This window comes from Urocampus carinirostris, chromosome 1 (genome assembly GCF_059441175.1).
Source record: "Urocampus carinirostris isolate Australia breed hairy pipefish chromosome 1, RoL_Ucar_1.0, whole genome shotgun sequence".
Lineage (NCBI taxonomy): Eukaryota > Metazoa > Chordata > Actinopteri > Syngnathiformes > Syngnathidae > Urocampus > Urocampus carinirostris.
In genome coordinates, this window is record NC_142349.1 from 65,064,640 (window position 1) to 65,092,061 (window position 27,422).

The 27,422-nt window shown below is 40.2% G+C and overlaps 1 protein-coding gene across 2 annotated transcripts in view; it reads right to left on the minus strand.

Moving 5' to 3' along the window:
• Positions 1 to 27,422, minus strand: part of pde4ca (phosphodiesterase 4C, cAMP-specific a) — a 97,252-nt gene that overhangs the window by 11,890 nt on the left and 57,940 nt on the right. The window contains exons 3-8 of one of the 2 annotated variants that reach the window (XM_088348677.1): positions 6,853 to 7,047; positions 5,236 to 5,280; positions 4,022 to 4,058; positions 3,820 to 3,893; positions 3,672 to 3,724; positions 2,040 to 2,152 (exon numbers count right to left, since the gene is read on the minus strand). In XM_088348677.1, the coding sequence (XP_088204803.1) occupies positions 2,040 to 2,152; positions 3,672 to 3,724; positions 3,820 to 3,893; positions 4,022 to 4,058; positions 5,236 to 5,280; positions 6,853 to 7,047 (517 nt within the window). The remainder of the gene's footprint in view (positions 1 to 2,039; positions 2,153 to 3,671; positions 3,725 to 3,819; positions 3,894 to 4,021; positions 4,059 to 5,235; positions 5,281 to 6,852; positions 7,048 to 27,422) is intronic. The other variant, XM_088348686.1, reaches the window with a different exon arrangement.

Below are 27,422 nucleotides of genomic sequence, written 5' to 3' on the forward strand. Positions count from 1 at the left end.
AGTCCAGGATATGCCTTGCTTTCACCCTAAGTATCTGATTGGCTAATTCTCTCCTATTGACTGAGTGGTTCATTGAAAAACCCGGGACGCCGCCACGTGAGCGCATGCAGTATTTCGCTATACGACGATATAGATAGATAGATAGATACTTTATTCATCCCCGCAGGAAAATTCACATTTCCAGCAGCATCCCATCGCTGAGAACAATACAATAATAAAGCAAAATATATACAGTACGTGGCAATGTTTGTATCCGTGTAGCCAGCTTGTGCGTGATAGTTGGAAGAGCACGTGTACAGAGAGTGGGCGTGCTAATCGTGAAATCACGCGAACCTTAGGAGTCAGTCAGGGAGGGATGCGGACCGGTTGGGGGAAAGGATGAAAACGCGATGGAGGGGGATACCGTTTCATCCTCATTCACATTTTTATGCACGAGAGTTGTGTGAGTGTGTGGGTGGTTAATGGGGGGGTGATCTTATCTTGATTTGCATGCACCATCACTGCTCATTCATGGAGGAAACCTTTTCTTGATATTTTGGGGCAATTATGGATGTTTTAACGTGGGGGTCACCAACGTGATGCACCCGAGCAGCCCACAGACCAGTTCTGAAAATAGCTCAGCAGTGATGGACCATTGTGATTTTTATAAGAAATTTGACTTCTAACTGGCATAATAAATCATTGACATGATCAGTGTCTTAACATGATGAATTCTTCCAAAAATATCTTTCAAATTAGTCTATGTTCACCTATGTTCATCATTTTATGCACTTTTACAAGGCAGCTGTTTTGAGAGTTGACCTCGCCCATTTTAACCCTAGTTCTACTTTTATAACTTCGTTATAATAACATAATAGTAACATACCAACAACAAAGTAGTAACATGATGTTTTTTTTTTAAACATATCAAACCACTAGCCCCTTACGCTGACCAGTTATTAAGAGTAGTTCTTGGCTGCAAAAATGTTGGTGACTGCTGCTTTAATGGCTTTGTATGTACTTAAAAAAACTGCGTTGTGTGTGTTTATCAAACCTTCTCTGAAGAAAAGGAATGATTGAAATTATTTAGACCAAGGGGGATTGTTTTCAAATACAATATTTCTTTGAATCCACTAGATTAATTCATTGCAAACTCAGTTTTTTTAATTGTATAGTTTCTAATGTGGCTAATAGTTATTGCACTACTTTTTATTGCACCATTATTATGATAGACTATCTTTCTTTGCTCTATTATTAGAACCTAGGCCAATTTTCAAGTACTATGTGGTAAATATCCATCCATCCAGTTTTCGCACTGCTTTTCCTCAGCAGGGCCGCGGGGGTGCTGGAGCCCATCCCAGCTGTCTTCAAGCAGTGGGCAGGGGACGCTCTAGACTGACTGCCAGCCAGTCGCAGCGCACGCAGGGACAGACAACCATTCACTCGCTCATTCGCACCTAGGGCCCTTTGTGATTAAGGGCTATACAAATAAACCTGAAATGCATGTTTTTGGGATATGGGGGGAACCAAAGTGCCCCCGGAATAAAACCCACGCAAGCACGGAGAGAGCATGCAAATTCCGCACAGGAGGGCTGGTGGCTGGAATTGAACCCATGACCTCAGAGCTATGGCGCAGACGCCCTAATCATTCAGCTGCTGTGCTGCACCTTGGTAAATATGTTTGCCTATTTATCCTGACCTTTTTCATCTTATTTTTCTCTTTTTTATGCATTTATCATAGAGTGCTATGTCTAATCTCAGTGCAAACAATGTTAACTACGTTGTAAAGTTATTTTGTTGAGGACAGGGTCTTCGTGACATGTCTCCACTCCCCCCAAATATCCGACGTCACTACTGTGACGAGCTAAAGAGTACCATAGAGCTGTGAACGATGACCGGTCTTCAATCTAGTTTTTCACAACCATATTAGATGCTAAATGGAAAAACTGCCCATTGGGAATTTTGGAAGGATTCCACACGGCTGATCCAACTTTTTGCTGTGCCTCCGTACTGCCTCTTTAAATAAATATTAACCAGCACATTTTGGCTAGTAGCATTACCTTGTTGGAGGCCATTTCGCTGACAGAGTGTCGAGTTTTCAAGGTCTCCAGTTGTTCCAGACACCAGTCCAGCTCATCCAGAGTCTCGATGGCTAGCTGGTGATGGGGCTCCTCTGTTCCGAGATAACAGAGAAAAGTGCTTATGACATTCAAATTTCAAAATCTTTTTTGGTGTGCTATATTGTGCCTTGTGAAAGTATTCAGCCCCCTGAATGTTTTCAACCTTTCAGGCTTAACATAGAGAAATAAAGAAAATGTATTTGGTCAAAAATCAACAACAATAGTGAAGCGGATACAAAATCATTGGTTATTTTATACTTAACAAATAAAAAACTGACAGCGGGGTTATTATTGTACTATGAACGCAGACTAAGACAAGAAAGTTTGATCTTATTACCCCGATTTTAGCTAACCTGCATTGGCTCCCTGTTAGCTTAAGATTTGATTTTAAGGTTCTGTTGGTAGTATACAAAATCATGCATGGACTTGCTCCCTCATATGTTTTAGATTTTATTTCCCCCTACGTTCCGGTCCAAAGCCTTCGCTCTGAAAATCCTGGTCTACTAGTGATCCCAAGAGCCAAGAAGAGATCCGCAGGTTCGAGAGCGTTTTCCATTCGGTCCCCGGTGCTGTGGAATGCTCTTCCCCCTGAGATTCGATCTGCAACCTCAGTGGAAATCTAAATCTAAGCTTGAAACACATTTCTATTCTATAGCAAATGAATAACCGATATTTTATGTTGACAATATCCGTTTATCATTTGTTATTGCAACATCCAATGGAGCCTGATCATCCTGAAAGGGAGGTTACTTTATGTACAGTCCCTTCTCAGGGTTTCTTCATTTTCCTCATGTTGAGGTTTTTGAGTTTTTACTTGCCCTCATGTAGGTTTTAGATCAGGGGATGGTGTAATGATAGTCTGTGGTTTGCAATAATCTGTGGTCTGTGCAGCCCTTTGAAACTCTTTGTGATTAAGGGCTATACAAATAAACATGACTTGACTTGTAGAAAACTCAATCCAAAAGTTCAACTAGGATGTCTAAATGATTCAATTTTGCACTGAATAACTGATAATAATAGAATTAATACAAAAATATGTTAAATGCAATGTTCCAATCTTAATGTTATGTTTACAGCCTGAAATGTGGGGAAAGGTTGAAAAACTCAAAGGGACAAATACTTTACTTAGGCATTGTAATATTTAAACCATAATTATTAGACTATAATTAGAATAGAATAGTCAAATTGTCTTTATTGTCATTTATAACGACTTAGTGTGTACGTTGTTTACAATGACATTAAACGCGGTACCCCAGGATGAACTTGGAATAAAAGACTAAAAAAAAGAGATTTTTGAAAAATATAGGGACAGATAGGCAACATTCACAACGTAGTTTGTGAACTGGCCCGATTTTTTAGAGCATCAGAAAAAAACCGCAAAGACATTAGTAGCAACATTTTTCCAAAATAAGAATAAAGAAATAATATGATATGTTCTTTAATCAGATTAACGGACCAATTATCCCATCAACAATTTACAACACATCTCATCCCTTCTCTCATATGTGTGTAAATATCTATATGTTCCACTAATAAATTCATATCCATGGAAATTGACATAGAAGTGCTGACCTGCCAGACTGGTATTGCACATGGATGGCGGGTTGCTGCCAGATGATCGAGTCCTGCAGAAACAATTTATCTGTTTACCTCACGATGACATGATTTTGTTTCATTCTCACAAATGCAAACTCCCGAAACGTTCCCCAGTAACGCTTACTTGCTGGCTGGCCGATCTTGCTGGCCAGTTATGACTGCAAAATTACTCCTGACTGTCCTCAAGCTGGCGAGGACCTGCACGAAAACATTGTTAGCTCCCATTGGGTACTCATGAAGAAAAATCCAATGTTCTGTATATTTTCTGTCTTTTTCTTAATCTCAATGCTGCTGCTGTTTTAATCTTAAGTGTTGCGAGGACTTACCTGTGCAAACGGGGTGACGATCATGTCTTCTGTGTGTCTGCACGAGCATAAACAACAAACAGTAAATACAATTAGCTTCAATCAAGAACCACGGTCACATGTAAAGCTAAATGAATTCCTTTTTTGTGTTGATCGCAAATTCCCTTCATCAAAGTTTAATTCTTAGTGTAACTGCACAATAGTAATTAATTACTGAAAATGGAAAAAAATCCTGAAAAAAGTCAGGATGCAGGGTGTCAAAAAAATGAAACTCTTTCACTAGCTTTTGTAGTTGGATCTGATTTAGCATTATTTACATCATTGAGGTATTTACAAAGGCTTTAAATCACTCATTCAGCGGCAGTCCAGTGGATGAGTGAAAAAAATCAACAACTCTTATATAGGAATAGAAACGTTTCTGATACTCTACAGCAGAGGCGTGCACAGATTGACACGAGGTGGTGCCAGAGCAATTGCCCTGCTGTATGCTCTAATTTAGTGACCTTTTTGAAAGTTGTTTATTTTCAGATTAGTAATTATTCAACAATTTAATGAGGTCTATTTCTTGGCAGAGTTTTTTTTCTTTTAATGCAAATAAATTAAAATGGTTGTTTTTCCCCAAAGTTTGGAATAAAAAATACTAGGGATCTTAAATTTCTCAGAGTTGTGCAAATAATTACACTGTCCTTTTTCAAATAGTGCATTCTTTATTTTTAGTATAGACTACCATTGTCATTTATTATTTTTGGAACTGTTGCAAATTTAACATGCAAAATGTTGAAAAAACTTGAATCTAACACGTGTGCGTATCAAAAATGATATATTTATCCAATATATTGCAATGGCTGGCTTTTTTCCACTCTGAGCACTTTGCCTTCTATATGTCCGTGCATACCACCGCCCTATAGCATCAACAACAATGTACACGCCATGCACTGCTGATATTTGGCAAGGGAACAAAACAGGATGGCTGGAACGCTATAAAGACAAACAAACCGTGTGTTCCCCCCCGTAAAAGCCATGCACATACAAATAAAACAAATAAGACGGCATTGAGGGGAAACCAAAAGGATTGAAGGTGAATAAAGTTGTATGCAGTTAAAGTTCAAGTCACTTTTGGCAGGAGAGAGTAGGGAAAGGGTCGGCCAGGAGGTTGTCTAACAGGGAAGACATTAAGAGGGCATAAGGGTCGAGATCAGGGATTTCTTTTTCAATTCTCAACACGTTGCTCTCACCGAGATGACAACCAGTTGACTTCCCAGTGCTTCAAGCTTTCTTCCCTTTAAAAACAAACAGCCGTAAAGTGTTGAGGGACCTTGTCATTGCTTCAAGAGTTTCAGTGATAGCTGTCCCTGAGTGGAAAATGTGTACTTAAAGTGACAGTGTGTAACAATTGACCACCCGTGGTCTTTGTGGCTTAAAACAGAGCTTAAATATGTGCACCCGAAGAAGACACACAATAGAAGCTTGAAGGATAAAATTCGTAAACCTTCTTCCATATTTATTTGGCATGCAGCGATATTTGCTTACATTAACAGCGCTTGAAGGCGAGGGACACTGACAAGCTACTTCCACTTGCACGGAGCAGCTAACTATGACATTAGGTGTTAGAAGCAAGCCATAGTTGCTAACATGAGTGGCTAGAGAAAGAAACAGAAGAAAAAGGGATGCCAGATTCACTCGACTTGACTACCATCAGATGGAGGGCTCAGCTGTGTGTGGTAAGTGGCAGTTAAGTGCTTAAAAGCAGCACCAGGACAAGCTACCTACGCATAACGGCCATTCAGGCTTACAGTAGTAAAATGGTGGCCAGACAAGTCAGCTCCTTCAAAGGCATCTCAAGTTTAATATGATTCAAAATTTCTAAACTGAATTTTAGAAACCTGCATGTCTTATTGCTGATCATTTGGATCAATAGTGTGATCTAAATGAAAGAAATAATTTTACAACTCTACGGGTCGCTATGTAATACACACTAGAGCTTTGAATAAAAAGGGATTGGGAAATGGTTATACATCTCACTCCTTTTGACAGAATGGGAAAAGTCGAATGAATGAGTTTTAGCTATACAGTGCAGAGTTGAGAAAAAAGAATCCAGTGTTCTTATGAAAAGCAGAAACATCTATAGAACATCAATACAGGTACTTAAACAGGCATCTTGACTAACAAGTTTATAAATGAGTCTGTTTATCCAATTGAAAGACATTAAAACGCTATCAATCCGTTCCAGAATCTTTATAGGTAACGTATGTGTTACATAATAAAAAAACAACTTTGAAAAAAACCCTCAAAAACTGAATACTATTTTCATTGGCCTGTCAATTTTTCTCACTTTGTGCATGTCTTTTTACTTTTACTAAAAAAAAAAGAACAAATGAGCAAAACTGCCCTGATACTTTAAATTCGCCAAATTATCTGCTGCATTATTACTCTCAATTAAAAAAAAATGGGAAAAAAAATCAACATTCTTCGCCGCTCCTCCGTTAGCATCCATGAGTAATTCCGCAAACAATGAGCGCATTGCGTGTGACGTCACGTGTCTTCTTCTGCGTATGCGGGACACTTGTTGCATTCCCGATCATGTATAAGCCGCATTTAGTTGGAAATGTGAACAATCTCACAAAAACATTGGATTTCAAGAAAAAATTGGAATTGAGCATTAAGCTCAGCAGTGTGAACCTAGCCCAAATGTCGGTTCTTGGTCTTTTTGATTACTGTAACGAGCATCGATGTGAGCAAACAACAGCAGTCAAAAGTCTAAAAGAAATCTCATAGTCGATTTGATTTAGTTGATAAAAACACCATCTCTAACATGAAAAATACATTGAGGGATAGTTAAGCAATGAACTCACAGGTCGCTGGCGGTGGAGGCATTTTTCAAAGGACCTTTGGGCGATAGGTCAAAGTCGGAGTCCGAGCGGTAGAGGAACGATTCCCGCCGCTGACTGTGAGGGAAGTTGGCCTGCAAGACCAGACCGCCGGAACTCGGGCTGGCCTGAGTTTCCAGCGGACTGCGCCCCACCGACAAGCCATTCTCCACATCGAAGCTGCGGACAGAGACATGAACAAGATCAATGGGTTGATTTTAAAGTATGACTTAAAAAATGACAGACATTGTTTGCTAAAAATAGGTCTTTCTTTTCTAATTTCCCCCCTAAAAATGACAAAAAAAATATAAAACCGTGATCCCATTTTTGACCTGGGCCATGAAAGCAAACATGAAACACAATAGTAAGAAATGAAAATCAAGCTTTCACCACGCTCAAGTAACAAGACTTTTATCTGAAGGCAGGAAAATGTAAAAGGAAGCATAACGTAAGTGCGAGACTAAAAGGCCCAAACTACACATTTTTGCAAGGGTGTGACAGCGTGACATGTGGGAAAGTGTGGTTAACGCCTTCAAGTATACCAAATTAGGAAGGCTGTTAACTACGTTGTAAAATTGAGACACACAAACAACGAAAGGAGATACAGTTTCTGTTTTTTAATAATGTGTTGGGAGTCATTAGGTGACCAACCCCCCCAATTCCGACCCCTAAATGCTGAGTGCCAAGCAGGGAGGCAATGGGTACCAATGTTATGGGTACCAATGAGGCTCGAACCAGGAAGCTCCCCGTCTCGGGGCGGGCGCCCTACTCTCAAGGCCACCGAGCTGGTTCTCTCCTTCCATCTATCTATGTACTACTACCCACCGACCTATTCTTTCACCTACCATCATGTCCACCTTCCAATCGATCTGTCCAAATATCAATACACCCTTCATTCCTTCCATCCATCATACATCCATCCAGCCATCCACCTAAAAACTCATCCCTCCTTCCATTTATCCAGCCATCTCTCCACCTACCAATATATCTATCTGTCCATTTGTCCATTCATTCACCTCCCAATCCATCCATCCATTAACCCACCCCCCTAACAATCCATCCACCTTCCAATCTATCCACCCTCCAATCCATCCATCCACCCGTCCTTCTGTCCATCCATCATTCACCCATCCACAAATTCACCTACAAATTATTCTCTCCATCCATTCATCCATCCATTTACCTCCCAATCCATACATCCGTCCATTCATCTACCTACCAATCCATCAACCCATCCACCTAACAATCCATTTACTCACCAATCAATCTACCTTCCAATCAATCCATCAATTCATCCACCCACCTGTCCTTATGTCCATCCATCATTGATCCATCCTTCCACAAATTCACCTACAAATCCATCTATCTGTCTATCCACCCACCCATCTCTCTGTCCATCCATCAATCAAATTATCTACCTACCAATCTATCCTCCACCAATTTATCCATCTACCAATCCATCTATCCATCGACCTACCAGATCAATATACTTACGTACCCCCAGTCACCGACTTTCCAATCAATCCATCCATCTATCCATCCACCCATCCATCTATCCATCCATCCATCCATCCACCTTCCAATCTATCCATCAATTCATATACACATCTGTCCTTCTGTCCATCCATCATTTATCTATCCTTTCACAAATTGACCTACCAATCCATCTCTCTGTCCATCCATCCATCTCTGTCCATCCATCTATCCATCCATCCAATTATCCACCGACCAATCCATCTATCTACCCATCTATCCATCTACGAATCCATCCATCCACCTACCAGATCAAAATATTTACGTACCCAGCCACTGACTTTCCAATCCATCCATCCATCCATCCATCCATCCATCCATCCATCCATCCATCCATCCATCCATCCACCCATCAATCCATCCCATACCAATCCATCAATCAACATCTCAATCCGTCAAGTCAAGTTGTTTATATGAATAGCCCTTAATAACAAAAACTCTCAAAGGGCTGTATAGATTACAGACTACTAATACACCATGACCTGATCTTAAAACCTACATAAGGGCAAGGAAAAACTCAAAAACCTCAGCATGAAAAGAAATCTTAAGAAGGGACCGCACATGAGGTAATCCCCCTTCCAGTATGACCAGGCTGCAACGGATGTTGCAATAACAAACAATACAAGGATATTGGGAACATGAAATATCGGTTATACATAATCCGTACTGTAATAAATCTGTCTATTCAGCTGTCCACCCTTCCATCCACACACTAGTCCTTGAATACATTCTCCCACCCGTCCATAAATCATTCCATCCACCCAGCAAGCCTTCCTGTTTTTTGTCCATCCATCTACCAAATCATCCATCTATATATCCATAGTTGAAGAATTCTCTTCGACGCGGGAATATGGGGTCATTGACAAACTCATTTTTATTGTATGCAAAAGCTGCACTTCACAATGAAATACATACAATTAAGGAAAGGCATAAAATATCTGAATATCAATAGGCCTGCATGCTGAAACTGAGTTCATATGAGAGTGAAAGGCTAAAAATAGACTAGCGAGGGAAACTACCTCCTGATGCAGCACCGAGGAAAGACGTGGCGAGGCTCTTGTTTGCAAGCTTGGCACGTTCATAACATTGATTCCTTTTTTTCCCTGTCTTTCTGTAGCAAAAACCACTCTTCTGAAATGCTAACATTAAGAGAATGTCATTCTGAAGGGTAGCACAATCCTTCAGCAAACAAGATATACTGCTATGCTGTTGACCAATGTGGTAAATCCGCAGTTGCAGTTAAGTTTAAAGTTAGCATAAAAGAAATGTTTATTTCTCTATCTGTTCTAAAGCATTTTGCCTTATAACAATAAACTAGAGGAAATTCATTGGAACATTACTTTAAATATTTGTTTTATGCATTTGATGTGTATTGTTGCATGAACAGGTTAACTATCAGTTTTTGAGTTCATGTAATGTAGAAGATTGAATTGTTCATTAAATATAGGATATCAAGGTTTCTTCATTTTCCTCACGCAGAGGTTTTTGAGTTTTCCTTTCCCTCATGTAGGTTTTAGATCAGGGGACGGTGTAATAATAGTCTGTAGTTTGCAAGTTAAAGATAATCATCATTTGCTCATTTCAGTTTCTGCTTTGTTGAGTTGGCAGAAACTGTTATCAACCATCCGGAATTTAATAGAACAAGTAAACAAGACCATGGCGTTGAAATTAGCACCGATTCTTTTAAAAATATTCTCTTTTAATAAAACCAGATGAATAAATTGTGTGTATTGATCGATTGATCGGCAAATTCAACTTGGAGGTGTGCACTGATGCAAACACAACATCAAAGCAAGCGTTTCAGTTGCCTTGGGGATTAGCTTTTGGGTATAATTGTAATTTTAAAGACGCTAAATATAAGCTTAACGATACATCAATGGAGTACACTAAAATGTAGGTTCATTTCTTCAATAAAATTCAACTCATTAAAATATAAAAAACTATTTTACAATTTATTTTTTGCTAGTACATAAAGGGCGGCAGTAGCTCAGGAGGTAAAGCGCTTGACTTGGGATGTCGAAGTGTCCTTGGGCAAGACACTGAATCCCTAATACCTCCGATTAGCAGTGAGTTGCCTTGCATGGCTGACGCTGCTATCGGTGTGTGAGTGTGTGTGAATGGGTGAGTGTGAAGCACATTGTAAAGCGCTTTGGGAGGTCTTTAGTGACTTGAAACGCGCTATATAAATGCAGACCATTTACATTTACATTAAGTTAAAACAGGGTCAGGTGGATTTGATTACTTTTTCTTAATAAATCCGTTTTGGATTCAACAACAACAACACATACAATTTCTGAACCGTCGTCATTCAGAACTGTAGTTGTAAAAGTGTTTTGTGGTAGTTAAACATTTAAGAAACACATAGTATATTAAAAACACAATGTCTTCTATTGCATTTGAATGAGGTGCTGTAACAACTGCAGTATGTAAAAAAAGAAAAAGGAAAAAAAGAAACATCTCCCATCCTCCTTCTTCTTGCTACCCAATGAGGAGGCTGCAGGAGAATAAGGCGCTGGTTTGTTACTGACTATTACATAACAGCAGCCCTGGCTGCTCCATTCATGTGACAGCTTCAAATACACTGACTGCACTAGCAGAGGAGTCAGAGGGAGGACAGTGAGGCGGGAGGGAGGGGATGCGATGAATGGAGGAATTTAAGTTGCAGAGGAGAAAGAAAGACGAAAATAAAGTCGAGTTTGCCTCGTTTGAATGAGTTTTCAAGGTGCATTGGAACCGAAATGTCAAAAAGTTTTTGAAGGCTGTTCTTAAGAATCAACAAATATTACAGCATTTATATTTCTGTACAACAATGTGCCTTCTACTTTTGTGTAGGGATTTTACCAAATATTTTATAGCACGGTTAGATTTTATTTTTGAAGCTGTGAGCTACTTAAAGAATTCTGAAAGGTTAGGATACTTTTTCATACTACTGTATAAGAATAATAATTTGATTGATAACCAAAAGAGATGTTTGATACCGAATTGTTTTGCAAAAGAAAACACATATTCCTAGTAGTTGATACACCCCAATACCACAGCATTACTACATAATATTCATTTTTCCTACCATTGCATTTATTCAGCAGAAATGTACGATTCTTTTAATTTCTGGTTCCTGATTCCATTATCACTAATTGCTGCAGTAGGGGCAGCGCGAAGGCTGTGGTTAGCGCACAGCCCCGCAGGGCGGAGGTCCAGGGTTCAAGTCCAGCTACCGTAGCCTGCCCGTGTGGAGTTTGCATGTTCTCCTCATGCCTGCGTTGGTTTCCTCCAGGAACTCTGGGTTCATCCCACATTCCAAAAACATGCATGTTAGGTTATTTGGATTTCTGCCCCGCCACTGGCTGGCAACCAGTTTAAGGTGTCCCCTGCCCACTGCCCGAAGATAGCTGGGATGGGCTTTAGCACCTCTGCGACCCCATTGAGGACAATCGGCACAGAAAATGGATGGATGGATGATGCGGCAGAGCATGGCAGGGCGCAACAAAAAGTGGAATGCACTCGTGCAGCCATAATCCATTATCCGGGGCCCACCTTTGTCGAGTCTGGCAACTCTATTTCTGCTTTGATGCTGGAGGTCAGAGGAGAATGACCAAACAGTTTCGAGCTGAAAGAAAAGATACAGTGACTCACTAATTCCAACCAAGGTGGACAGAAGAGCATCTCTAAATGCACAGTACATCGAGCGTTGAGGCAGATGGGCTACAGCAGCAAAAAAAACATGCCAGGTGCCACTCCTTTCAGCTAAAAACAGGAAACTCAGGCTACAATTTGCAGAAGCTGATCAAAATTGGACAATAGAAGATAGGAAAAACGTGGTATGATGAGTCTTGATTCCTGCTGCGACATTCGGATGGTAGCGTCAGAATTGGGTGTCAACAACATGGAGGCATGAGTCCATCCTGCCTTGTATCAACGGGTCAGGGTGGTGGTGGTGTAATGGTGTAGGGACTACTTTCTTGGCACTCTTTGGGCCCCTTGGTACCAATTGAGCATCGTTGCAACAGCAGAGCCCACCTGAGTATTGTTGCTGACCATGTCCATCCCTGTATGACCACAATGTACCCAACTTCTGAAGGCTACTTTCAGCAGGATAATGTGACATGCCATAAAGCTGGAATCATCCCAGACTGGTTTCTTAAACACGACAATGAGTTCACTCAAATGGCATCCGCCATCACCAGATCTCAACCCAATAGAGCATCATTGGGATGTGGTGGAATGGGAGATTTGCATCATGAATGTGCAGCTGACAAATCTGCGCCAACTGTGTGATGCCATCATGTCAATATGGACCAAACTCTGTGAGGAATGCTCCCAGCATCTTGTTGAATAAATGCCACAAAGAATTGAGGCAGTTCTGAAGGCAAAAGGGGTACATATACTGGACCGAACCCTCTGACTATCAGTGTTTTGGCTTTGCATGTGCGATAATTGGCTTTGAATGAAGTCGTATACAGTACTGAAAAAATGCACAGGTTTTATTATATCTCCAGGCCATTTGTACTCGTGAAGAGCCATAGGTTCCCAACCCCTGGATTAGAGTATATCATAATGCAACCCTACATACAAGGGCAGTAAATTGAGTTATTTTCTCGAGAGAATGAATCCCTCGGAAAGGACATCATCTATGCCCAGCCATTACCTTTCCCATTTTTCTCCATCTGTCGCCTTCTGACAACTTACAACTTTATGCGACACCCCTCGCTGTTCCTTCGTGCCCAGAAATTCGGTTTCTATTTTGGTTCTCTAGCATCACGCTTCTGTCTCCAAGCAGCTAAATTTAGCCTCGCCTCTCACGGGAGGAATAGACCGGGAATGGAATCGTTTGGGGCTAAAAATAGAATGCCAGGTTGAGCGCACGAAGCCCCCTCCCCTGCCTACTCTGCTCTTCTGCTGCATTACAGAGCGATCCCCCTTCGTCCCCACCCGCCCATTCATGCATATTTATGCTGGCGTTTCTATTTTAAGCCGATGCTGAACTAAAATTAGACGACAGATCAAAACACAGCCCACGACTTTCCCTCGGTGGCGGTTCACTTCCAGTTTTTTGCCTCGCGCCTATTAGCTTGAAGTTCAACAGAGGGGAGTTGATGTGGCAGAAGTCTGGACCACGCACAAATTGAGTGGACTACTAAGGGGCTGTGGAGTCATAATGTGTTATTGTTAAAACAGGTTGTTTAAAGGTTACAACAGCAGTGTTATAAATGTTAACTATTATCCTGGCTTGATCGAGTCACAATAGAAACAGTAATAGTTTGATTTGTAAAGAGACGGTGTGTATTATTTAGCACTTCCTATGGTAAATCAATTTATTTATTGAATAAACTATATTGATTTAAATAATAAGCAAAAATACATGAACTGTCATATCAAGGTCCATATTTTAGAGTACTCGTAGGTCTAAAAATTTACATCTATTTGACGTAACAGTGACGTGAAAAAGTATTCGCCCCATACTTGATTAATGTGTTTTTGCATATTCATCTCTCATAAAGGTTTCAGATCATCAAACCAATTTGATATAACACAGAGTCAATCCAAGGAAATACAAAATGCAGTATTGGGTCTTTCACAACGCTGTGGAGGAATTTTGGCCCACTCTTCTTTGCAATTTTTTTCCAAATCTGACATATTGGAGAGTTTCTAGTAGGAACTGCTTGTTTAAGGTCACACCACAGCATCTCAAATGGATTTCAACCTGAATTTGACTTGGCCGCTCCAGAACCTTCATTTTGATTTGTTTTTGAGCCATTCAGAGGTGGACTTTCTGTTGTGTTTCGGATTGTTTTCTTGGTCCATGATCCAAGAGTGCTTGAGTTTGAGGCAAGAACTGATGGCCGGACGCTCTCCTTCAGGATCTTACGGTAAATATTATATATTTTCCGTCAATCACAGCAAATTGTTCATGACACTGGCCAAAAATGGCATCTATGGGAGAGTTCTCAGGTGAAAATCACTGCTGTCACAAAAGAACAAATAGAGTTGTCTCACATTTGCTAAAAAGCATCTTGATTATCCTCAAGACATTTGGAGGAAGATTCTGTGGACCCATAAGTCAAAAACCTTTTGGAAGGTATGAAGACCGTTACATCTGTCGTAAAAATAGCACAGCATTTGACAAAAAGAACATGATGCCAAGAGTAAAGCATTATGGTGGCAGTGTGAGGGTGGGGCTGCTTGCTGCCTGAGAACCAGGACAACTTGCTATGGTTGACGGAATAATGAATTATGCTATTTACCAGAAGATCCTGAAGGAAAACGTCCAGCTATCAGTTGGCGCCCCCTAACTCAAGTAATTTTGGAATATGTAGTAGGACACTGATCCGAACACACCAGCAACACCACCTCTGAATGAAGGTTCTAGAGTAGCCAAGTCAAAGTCCAGATTTAAACCCAACTGAGATGCTGCGGTGTGCACTTAAACAAGCAGAGTTGCAAAGAAGAGTGGGCCAGATAGGTATTTTTGTATAAGAAAAATGAGTATTGCTTGTTTGTCTTTTCATTCGTAGTTTTTATAAAAAGGCATATTTCAGAATTTTCTATAAACTGGTGTAGTTAACTGGATGAGATCCAAAGGATTTGGTTGCACTGATTTTACAATGAGATCCTTTCTATCTCTTGTCACTCTTCTCCTTTATTAATACCAGTGCTTCTCAAGTATTTTTCTGTCATGCCCCCCACCCCCCCTTGGAAGAAGAAATCCTCTCATACCTCTCAAGAAATCGGTTTCCTCATCTGGGTTAATTATTTTTTCATGGAGTTGCTTGAGGGTCTGCTCCACCTCATATCTAAACTTTATACTCAATGCTTACATGCTACATGCACGGCGTAGAGGTTAAACATGAGCAAACCACTGCCAGTGAGAGCACCACTGCATCCTACTGTAGTGGAGGTGCAATTGCACTTGATTCTTTGGGAAGTAAACACCACCCAAGCCTCTCGCCCCACCATGTGAGAACCACTGCTTTATACCAACAATCCAATTCATGAACCCTGGGACCAATGTACATCTTCACTTGTACATTAAATATTTCAAAGGGGATTGGGCAATACACAAGTGAATGAGAGCTCAACGAGGGCCCCACCAGACCCAACTAAAACTTGTGAACAGCCTTCAATGGCACCTACTAAGGGTGACCAGTGCTGACCACCAGCGATTAAATATTCTTTATATATGTTCCAGTTTTCTGTAAAAAAAAATGAGATAACTGGCCAATTGAATGCTTTAGAAAAGGTCAAAAAGTCTCCGCCTAGCTGTATGTTCTCTGAACAAACAGTTCCCATAGAAACAATATGCACCAATTCCCAAATATGACTCCATTGTTGTGGCGTCTCAAAAATGACTACTGATCGCACCCACCCACCTCTTTTCTCCCTTCCTTCACACTCTCACCCACAGAGCTAATTTTACAAAACAACTAAGAATACTTAATTTTCACAAATAACCCAGTTGAAAAAAGATGGGGGATTGGGGGGAATCTGAGACCATATTCCGGTAAGTGACGCTCAATGTGTGCAAATATGGCTGCAGCCTTCCTTGCAAAGGAGGCGAGGGTCCCTCTAGTGGATATATGAGATAATGCAAGCAATGACGTGCACTACAAATACAACAGGTCTTAAATTAGATTGCACAATTTAATAATAATAATAGAGCAAGGTGCTGAAATTGCCAAATGAGTCATAAACACAGGCAACTTTTATAGCTACTGACCGAAAGCTCTGGGATAATGTTCAAGGGTGAGGTTGTAGTGGTGTAGAAATCAAAATCTAACAATGCCAAAATACGTTTTTGGGGAAAAACACAAAATAACTTTCCCACTAGTTAGGATATCCAAGTCAAACTACAAAAAGTCCAGTTAGAAAGCATTGTGAAGTCAAAAAACAATTTTTCAAGGTAAAGATTTCTTGGTCTTATTGCAGATAGTTCAGCTTTTCTCAAGTTCATTTTTTCTTATTTAACAAATGAATAATTCCTAAAAATAAATAAGTATAATGAGAAAAATTATACTTAAAAAAGCACTGACTTTTGATACAAATAAAAACAATATATTAAATGTGCATTTCTTTATTTTAAGAATAAAGTTTCTGATTTATTTTACAAAAATAATTGAGTAAATTGATAAACATAACATTTAAAACATCACTGACTTGTAGCACAAAATAAACAAAATACTTGAACAGTAATTAGCAGTAAATAAAGAAAAATGGCAAAAATAATAATTAAAACAGCATTGACCTGTAATAGGAATAATAATCATGTTTGAAATGAGCGTCCGTTATTTAAGAAGTAGGTTAAATATGGTTTTATAAACTTTTTTCCTAGAAAAATACGTTTTAAGTTAAGTTTTTGTTTCTTTCGCAGGGTACCCCGTAGCAGCAAGATGACAGGACATTTATGTCAGCTTCTTCTAGGTGAGGCTCATGTTATGTAAAATACATGCACATTTCTTGTCCTACTAGTATTTAGAAAAAAAAATAAGTTTATATAAATTATTCTTATTTTTTGTTTCACTATTGTTTTTTTAATGAATTACATTTTTACCATTCGGAGGTGGTAAATAACACACTGTTCCTTTTAGTATTACTTTTTTTATTTGATCATAACAAGGAAAAAAAAGAGCTGCAAGTGAAATAAGATTTGACAGGTAAAATGGATTCAAGGTTTCTTCATTCTCCTCATGTTGAGGTTTTTGAGTTTTTCCTTGCCCTAATGTTGGTTTTAGATCAGGGGATGGTAATAATAGTCTTTGGTTTGCAATAATCTGTGGTCTGTGCAGCCGTTTGAGACTGTCCCTTCCTTAGGTTTCTTTATTTTTGGTGAGGTTTTTGAGTTTTCCCTTGCCCTCATGTAGGCTTTAGATCAGGGCATGGGTGCAATAATAGTCTATAGTTCGCAATCATCTGTGGTCTGTGCAGCTGTTTGAGACTGTCCCTTCTCAAGGTTTCTTCATCTTTGTTGAGGTTTTCCCCGCCCTCATGTAGGTTTTAGATCGTGGGATGGTGTCATCATAGTCTGTAGTTTGCAATAGTCTGTGGTCTGTGCAGCCGTTTGAGACTGTCCCTTCTTAAGGTTTCTTCATTTTTGTTGAGGTTTTTGAGTTTTTCCTTGCCCTCATGTAGGTTTTAGATCAGGGCATGGGTGTAATAATAGTCTATAGTTTGCAATAATCTGTGGTCTGTGCAGCCGTTTGAGACTGTCCCTTCTCAAGGTTTCTTCATTTTGTTGAGGTTTTTGAGTTTTTCCTTGCCCTCATGTAGGTTTTAGATCATCAGGGGATGGTGCAATAATAGTTTGTAGTTTGCAATAATCTGATGTCTGTGCAGCCCTTTGAGACTCCCTGTGATAAAAGGCTATCCAAATACACATGACTTGACTTGAATATGATATATTACATTAAAGTATATCCTAATATTTTAAAATATATCACGTGACAAGATACAACTTCCCCACCCACATGTCTGTGGCTTCAAAGAAGAATACTTGATAATCGATCCACGTCCAGGTACAACAAGCTAACGAAAAACAATCCAAAACAAAAGAAAATATGACACCGGAGAACCCTATTATCTCAGAAGCTGAGTGTTAAAAAGAGTGATTGATGGCCCCCTGTCAGTGGCCCCGATATCAGACACCCCGCCTGCGTCACCGCCTGCCAAGCCGGAGGCAAGCCCATCTGCGGAGAGTTAAAAGTATCGGAGACAACCAACGAGGCGATAGGACGACCAAGCGGGCCAAGCTGTCACCCGAACCTTCACGCATTATTCTCGGGCCTTTTGCTTTATGACTCTCTGCTCGGACAATTTTTCCCTTCACGAGGTGGAAAAACTTGACCCCAGAGTTCATCCAATAGCCTGGCTGACATGTGCAGGTTTATTTATTTTTTTAAATTTGAATGTCAAGTTCTGATTTATGAATCGGAGGCATGTGGGGTTTGCACGTCTGCCGCACGTTTGAAGGTTCCGAGTTTCGGGACTGGAAACCCCCTGCATGACTATTTATGGTCTCAGTGACACACCTGTCAACTTATACCATATTTTACGTACTATAAGTGCGTTTTTTCATCGTTTGGCCTGGGGTGCGCCTTATACAGTGGCTTGCAAAACTATTTGGCTCCCTTGAACTTTGTGACCTTTTGCCACATTTCAGACTTCAAATATAAAGATATAAAACTGTAATTTCTTGTGAAGCATCAACAATAAGTGGGACACAATCATGAAGTGGAACACACTTTATTGGATATTTTAAACTTTTTTAACAAATAAAAAACGAAAAAGTGGGTGTGCAACATTATTCAGCCCCATTGAGTTAATACTTTGTAGTGCCACCTTTTGCTGCAATTACAGCTGCAAGTCGCTTGAGGTATGTCTCTATCGGTTTTGCACATTGAAAACTGATATTTTTCCTTACAATACAGCTCGAGCTCAGTGAGGTTGGATGGAAAGCGTTTGTCAACAACAGGTATCAGTTCATTCCACAGATTCTCAATCGGATTGAGGTCTGGACTTTGACTTGGCCATTCTGACACCTTGATATGTTTTTGGGTGAACCATTCCATCGTAGCTTTTGCTTTACGTTTTGGAGCATTGTTTTGTTGGAAGACAAATCTCCGTCCCAGTCTCAGGTCTTTTGCGGACTCCATCAGGTTTTCTTCCAGAATGGTCCTGTATTTGGCTCCATCCATCTTCCCATCAATTTTAACCATCTTCCCTGTCCCTGCTGAAGAAAAGCAGGCCCAAACCATGATGCTGCCACCACCAGGTTTGACTGTGGGGATGGTGTGTTGAGGGTAATGAGCTGTGCTGCTTTTATGAAACTTTTTATGGATATTTTCAAAAATGGCTTCCTTCTTGCCACTCTTCCATAAAGGCCAGATTTGTGCAGTATAAATGTGATTATTGTCCTATGGACAGATTCTCCCACCTCGGCTCAACTCATCAAGAGTGATCATGGGGCTCTTGGCTGCATCTCCCCTTGTATGAGCTGAATGTTAAGGGGGACGGCACGATCTTGGTAGATTTTCAGTGGTCTGATACTCCTTCAATTTCAGTATGAGTGCTTGAACAGTGCTCCTTGGCATGTTTAAAGCTTGGGAAATCTTTTTGTATCAAAATCCAGCTTTAAACTTCTCCACAACAGTAACTCGGACCTGCCTGGTGTGTTCCTTGTTCTTCATGATGCTCTCTGCGCTTGAAACAGACCTCTGAGACTATCACAGAGCGGGTGCATTTATACAGAGACTTGGTTACACACAAGTGGATTCCATTCATCATCGTTAGTCATTTAGATCAACATTGAATCATTCAGGGATCCTTCCTGAACTTCTGGAAAGTGTTTGCTAAACTGAAAGTCGAGGGGCTGAATAATTTTGCACATGCACTTTTTCGTTTTTTATTTGTTAAAAAAGTTTAAAATATCCAATAAAGTGTCTTCCACTTCATGATTGTGTCCCACTTATTGTTGATTCTTCACAAGGAATTACAGTTTTATATCTTGATGTTTGAAGTGAATGTGGCAAAAGGTCACAAAGGCCAAGGGGGCCAAATACTTTCGCAAGCCACTGTACTCCAGATGTGACTTTTAAGACTTGTTCTATCTTCAAGAGCGGGGGAAATAAATGTAAAACAATTAAAAACTATGTATTTATGGATAGGTCTTATGCCATTGAACATTTTGAGAAGTTAGAAGTGAAAACTATTCATAAATAGCTGAGTTATCACACTATAAGTTCATGTCAAAATAATATACACTGACATGAATTGTGCTATCGTCCAAAAAATGGCATTTATTCAAAAGGCTTGTTTTACCCCTTATTTATATTATATAACGGGGCACCACTGAGAACAGGCTGACATTTTTAGGCCCGGTCTACCTCTACTACACCTTTGAAGTTTGTGTAAACAAAATAAAAATAAAACATAACTACTGAAAAGACAATTCTGCCAAATACATAAATCAAATAAAACTTTTTTTATAAATAACGTTACAGAAATGGGCAGCAGGGCAGCACAGTGGTTGGCGCATGTGCGGCACAGTCCCGAAGTCATGAGATTGAACCTTCCTGTGTGGAGTTTGCATGTTCTCCCCCTGCTTGCGTGGGTTGTCCCGAGGTGTGAATGAGCGAGCGAGTTGTCTGTCTCTGTGTGTCCTGTGACTGTCTGGCAACTAGTTCAGGGTGTCTCCTGCCCACTGCCCGAAGACAGCTTGGATGGGCTCCAGCACCCCCGTGATCCTACTGAGATTAAGCGGCGCAAATAATGGATGGATGGATATTACAAAAATATATTTTGCGGAGAATAATAATAGCAGCAGCTACATGTTTTAAATTGTAAAATAAATCCAATGGTCATTTTCTGTCAACATGCATCTTCCACCGAAAGACTGAGGAGATCATTTCTTCCTCATGCCATGAGGCTCTTTAACTCCACCCGGAGGAGTAAAAGCCCACATTAAACCCCACCCCTACATTTGCATATTACCCTATTTTTATAACAGTGTGTATTTTCCGTAGCACTATTTAAATATTCTATAGCAAAACGTTATATTGGATATTTTTGTATTCTTTATCTTTTGGGCGGCAGTAGCTCAGGAGGTAGAGCGCTCGTCTTGGGATCAAGGTATCCCAGTTCGAATCCCGGCTCCTCCGTGTTACATGTCGAAGTGTCCTTGGGTAAGACACTGAACCCCTAATACCCCCAATAAGCAGGTTAGCGCCTTACATGGCTGCAAGGCCGCTATTGGGAAATGTGGAGCACACTGTAAAGTCTTCATTGACTTGAAAAGCGCTATATAAAATACAGATCATTTAATTTCATTTCATTTTATCATTTAATTTTCAACACGAGGATACTTCTGGAAGTGTGAATTTCCCTACGGGGATGAATAAAGTATCTATCTATCTATCTATCTATCTATCTATCGTTGCACTGTGGCCGATCAGATCATTCCAATAATTATTCACCAGAACAGATTGCGAGGGAACATTAGCAAAGGGAATTGATGCTCCTGTGCCCTTTTCTCCCTTGCTTTCTAATCCATCTTGTTCAATAAAACAACACAAAAACCAAAATCTCATACAAAAACATGTTGAAACGACAGCTGGGCGCAGTCACGCGTTACAAAAAACGTTTTTTTGCGTGTAAAACATGCAGGAAGAGGGTGTCGACTTTAGTCTGAATGAATGTGAACCGGTTTAGCCTTAGACAACCACCTTGCTGACCTTTTTCTCCTGATCCTTGCTGATACTGTGATATCGCTCATACACAGTGCCGATTTTGACTTTTTACACAAGGTTCGTCTGGAATTTGACTTCTGAGCATTTAAATTGAGATACTAAAAGTAAAAACATTAAACTTCTGCAAGAAAGCAACAAGTAAACAAATTTAAAATTTTAAAAAGTGAAACACAATCTATAAGAAAATCCGCTTTTCTAAACAGTTAAATCTTCTCACTTTCAATCATTGACTTAAGGTTAAAATTGAAACTCAGGTTTGTGTAAAAAATCAGGATGGGAAAAGAAAAAAATTCAGCACGTAAGCAAAATAAATACAAAAAATGTTTTTGAAATCTAAAAAAGCGTACTAGATTTTGAACCAGGGGTGTCAAACAGGCGGCCCGTGGGCCGGATCGGGCCCGCTGAGGGATTTAATCCGGCCCGCGAGACAACGCTGTGGGAAGTGCAAGAGGAAAACGAGCTGCAGGTTGAAATATGTCCGCTTGATGTTGCCAAACCCAGGTGCCTCTCACAAAGACGCTGTAGTTGTATTTCTCTCTCTCTCTCTTTCTCTCTCTCTCTCTCTCCCTCCCTTTTTCTCTCACGCACTATTTCTCTCTTTCACTTTTCTTGTCTCTCTTTTTCTCTTCCTTTGTTTCTCTTTGTCTCTTTCTCTCTCTTGGTGTCTACCTTCTTTTGCTCTCCCTCCCTTATTTCCTTTTCTCTCGTTTCTCTCTCTCTCTCTCTCTCTCTGTCCCACCCTCTCTTTTTCTCTCCCTCTCTTTCTCATTTCTTTCTTTCTTTCTTTCTCTCTAATCTACTAGTCCGGCACCCGGGAGAATGTTTGTTCTATCGTGTGGCCCCCAAGTTAAAATGAGTTGGACACCCCTGTTTGAAACTGTTCTGTCTTCTTGAAGTCATTAATTTACTATATTTTTCAGCTTGGGTTGAAAACATAGAGTGTAAAAAAATGATTGCATAGAATATAAACAATACGAAATCTGGTTTCCCAACTAAAATGAATTCATTAGTTCATAAATGGCTAACGTATATAAAATTTTCTATTTACTTTACTTTCTGGTCTCTGAAGGCTTAATTGTGAACTTATGGCCAATATAGGGTTTTAAACGAGCCTTATAATCACAGGAAGAGCAGTGTGAAACCCGAGTTTTTTTCAAATAAAACAGAGATGCTATGGGTAAAATAAATAAGCCTATGAAAGGAACCCCGTAAAGATAAACAAAATAGCGCATAAATAAGCCAATGACCAGATATATGGATGAATAAAGAGAGAAAAAAAGAGAGAGAGAAGATTGGGATACACAGACAGAAACCCTGAAAAAGCCTACTAGAACATCAAAACTGTCTTCAAAGGTGGAGAGTACAGAAAACCCTCGCTACTTAGCACTTCGGTTATCGTTGGTTCACTCTTTCGCGGAGAAAATTCAGTTAAGAAAATAAAATCCCAATGCTTCCTCAATTGGTCAGCACCCCTTGACTTTAGATCTGCGAGGCTGGTAAATCCCCCAACCCCGAGAAAACATTGACTAATTTAAAATACATACTGTTTACCTTAAAATAAGTACTGTTTTCCTTTAAAATCGAACAGTTTCAATCGGTTCTCCCTCCCTACATCTCTTTTAGTTAATGAGTTGGAAGAAAAAACATCAACGTATTGCTTACCTTTAAAATCTAACCGTTTTTTAATTTGTTGTCCCTCCCTCCGTCGGTGAGTGCCCCCCCAAAAAGTGCGACACAACTTCACAGATTTTCACTTTTGGCAGGTGGTTTTGGCCCCCATTAACCGGGAAAACTGAGGGATTTCTGTATTTGAACAGTTCTGTCTTTTAATACTTATTCATCTATGTAACGTTAGCATAACATTTTTTTTATATCAAGATGCTAAAGCCTTTAAAATTAAGCATGATAGGAAGAACAAAATAAAACAAAACAAAAAAGCCTTCTTAAACATCCAAATTTGTTCAAGAGGGTAGTATTTTGAATAGTTCTGTCTGGGAGGTCGCTGGTTCGCGCCTCGGCCGAGTCATACCTAAGACTTATAACATTGGTAAAATGGCGGCGCCCTCTGTTGGCTGCGGCTGCATCGGCTCGCTACAACGGGTCAGGTGTATCGACATTTCGTTCTGTGTACATTGTTACAAAGAATGACAATACAAAGGAAATTATTATTATTATTATTTAGACGCATTCATTTACATATGGTCAACATTAAATTGAGATTTTCATGTTTCGAGATGCTTTAAGCTTCTGCAAGATCGCGGAAAACTGGAAAAAAAAAAACAGGACATCTAAAAGAAAACAGTTTAGTCTTTTAACCCTTGTTTAAAATGAATGTATACGTGAATAGAAGTTTCAAAACAGAGCCACACACCAAGTTAAAAAAAAAGGGTGTGTACACTTCCCCAACCACGTAACAACCGTAATTAAATTTAATAACTGTACTTTTTATATGCTTGTGACAGCTTGTGAGTGCTGTCTCTATACTGTGGATACAGCAATTTTATATGACCATATGGTTGGTCGGTTATCCCTTAACCACTAGAGTCGAAGGGGCACCATTTTCTTTGGTGTGTCTTGGGCATGTACAGGCTGGTGGCGCCCATCCCTCTCCAGGCTATATGCTCGTTTATAAACAAAATTTGAAAATCAAAATACAACACAAGGGGGCGTAAGACATAGCCACTCAATGCCCCTTGGGTGTGTGGCGTCCTCACGCCCTCCTGCCGTATCATTTCTTCCTGTTCAGTCAATTGGCGCCGTACTGATTATGATTGAGGGGGACAACATCTCATTTTATTGTGATCTAGTGCATTTAATTGCCTTTTTCGCCGGTAATAAAAGGTCATAAAAAATAATGATATAGGGAAGAAAGATTATATACACATATATATATATATATATATATATATATATATATATATATATATATATATATATATATATATATATATATTATATATATATATATGCATATATATCTACCTTGGTCATATCCCTCAAAAGGGGTGACCGACAGTAAGACAAACACATACATTAACAAAGAAAATAAAAAGGGAAAAAAACAGCAAAAACACACACAAACATTTTTGGACCATGGCTAACCCAAATGCTCAAAACCCAAAATAGTTAGGCACCGCTGCACCTAAGTTGGTCATGCTTTCGTCCCTTCAGATGAAACGGGACACAAGAAAGCGGCCATGTCACTCGGGTCAGGGCGACACAACACACTCTTTTGTTCAACAGCAGGGCCCGACAGCTTTCACTGGTTTACCCCTGCCGCATCATACAGGACTCTGCCCATCCCTTAGAACGCGTCCAAACATCCCACTATCTTTTCACAACACTTCTCCACTCATTCCTATCACTATGCATCCTTTCATAGAAAGCCGCTTTTCTCACAAGTCTTCAGGAAGCTTAGAAATGTTTAACGGTTGTTACTAAAAGCGAAGAGCACATTTTTTTTCTAATAAAAAAGGCGAAGGCTCAAGCTTTCTTTTCATGTGTCCAACGCTACAGAGCTACATTTTCTGTAGGCCTTCAAAAATGAGTCAAAAACGGCAAAAAAATTGCTGGCACCGGCAATTCCCATTTGAGAGAAACGTCCGGCACTGAATAAAGTAATAACTGATTTGCAAATGACAAGTAAGAATCTTATCATTGAAAAGAAAAAGGGAAAATAAAAGCTCAACAAAAAGCGCCGAAGCTGTGATCAATTTGCATGCTTTTCAAGCAGGTAAGCGGATAATGACGCATGCACATAAAATGAGCAGCTGGTCTGTAAACCAAACGGGCCCTTGTTTGCACGAGTGTGATCGGCACACTGCGATTAAGGCGGCGCCCCCAAACTACGTCAAACAGCTAGTGTGTGCGTACAATTATTATTATGTGCGGAGGGCTGTAATCACAGTCAGACGGCGGCCGTCAGCCTCAGATCTTTCCTTTGGAAAACAACACCGTGCCCCCTGTGACGCCTGCCCTCCTGCATGTGGAGAAGCATTGTGACCTCTGCTGCAGAGCAGAGGCGGGCAACTATTTGAAATTGGGGGCCACATTGGGTTAAAAAAGGTGTCCAAGGGTCCACTCCTGGAAAAAAATTCCATCCGTCCATCCATTATCTGCACCACTTATCCTCAATAGGGTCGCGGGGGTGCTGGAAATAACTGTAATTGTGTGCACATGTGGATTAATACATCATTAAAGAGTTAAGGTCACATTGCTGAGTCACTCTAGACTTAACTCTAGGCTCCAATGCTAAATCTATTGCGCCCTTGTCATCCTGGAAGGGGGGTTACCACTTGTGAGGCCCTTTCTCAAAGTTTCTTTATTTTCCTTGTGCTGTGGTTTTGCGTTTTTCCTTGCCTGCATGTTGGTTTAGGATCAGGGGGTGGTGTAACTGTAACCTGAGAAGTCCTTTGGGACATTTTGCGATTGAGGGTGTCACAAATAAATGTGGCCTGACTTGACTTGACTGCCATCGTCTGGTTAGAAGCGTAATGTAGCCTGTGAGTTAGGATTTTGCATTGGACTGGATAAGCATTTATTTATTCCGCTTATCCTCAGTAGGGTCGCGGGGATGCTGGGGCCCATGCCAGCTATCTTCGGGCAGTGGGCAGTGGACACCCTCAACTGGTTGCCAGCACTCAGACAGACAACTCACTCGCTCATTCACACCTAGGGACAATTTGGACCGGCCAATAAACCTGACATGTATGTTTTTGGAACGTGGGAGGAAACCAGAGTGCCCGGAGGAAACCCACACAAGCAGAGGGAGAACTTGCATACTCCAACCAGTAAGGTTCGATCTCAAGACCTCAGAACTGTGCCGCACACGCACTAACCACTGCGCCGCTGTGCTGCCCGATAAAAATTCAATTTTTCTTCATTTCTGAATAAACATACATGCCGACATCTACAGTGGCTTGCGAAGCTATTTGGCCCCCTTGAACTTTGTGATGTTTTGCCACATTTAGGACTTCAAACATAAAGATATAAAACTGTAATTTCTTTTGAAGCATCAACAATAAGTGGGACACAATCATGAAGTGGAACACACTTTATTGGATATTTTAAGTTTTATTAACAAATAAAAAACGAAAAAATGAGTGTGCAAATTATTCAGCCACATTGTTTTTCTACTTTACTCTGCCACTGACTGGCCGGAGGCTTGATTGCAGACTGTGAGTTACAATTTAGCATGGTAAAATAAAACAGGACAACCATTTTTTCCCTAGCGTTAAGAAAAAAATAATAACAGCGTAAAAGCTAATTGAAATAATAAAGACGTGCCCATTTACTAGTAAATAATTACATTTAAAAAAACTAACTGAAATTGTGAAAGTGTGTAAACGTGAATGAGGGTCTTGGAAAGAGAGGCTTGCCGTCTTGGCGAGTAAAAGTCCTGAGCAGGTTCAAAAACGAATCAGCAAAGTGGAACGGCAGACTGGAGTATCTGTACTATTTAGATTCTATAGCAATGGCTGGCTAATTGACTGATTGGTAGAACCTGGACAGGAGAGTGAGTGTGCGACTGGGAAATGCCGCCATCTCTGGAAGAAGAGGAGGGGCTGCGAGCACTGAACCATGACACATTTTAACTCAAGAATTCAGGGTGAACAAAATATGAACTGCCTGGTATTTTTGTAAAAGGGGAACACGTTTTTTATTGGCTAGTTTTTTCAACACAGACATGAAATGATGTCATTCCGCCTCAAATTTTTCTTTTCCAAGTCATCTCTCTCATCGTCCAATATATTCTGCTGTCTTGTTGAAAGATCTGGCGCAACCAAG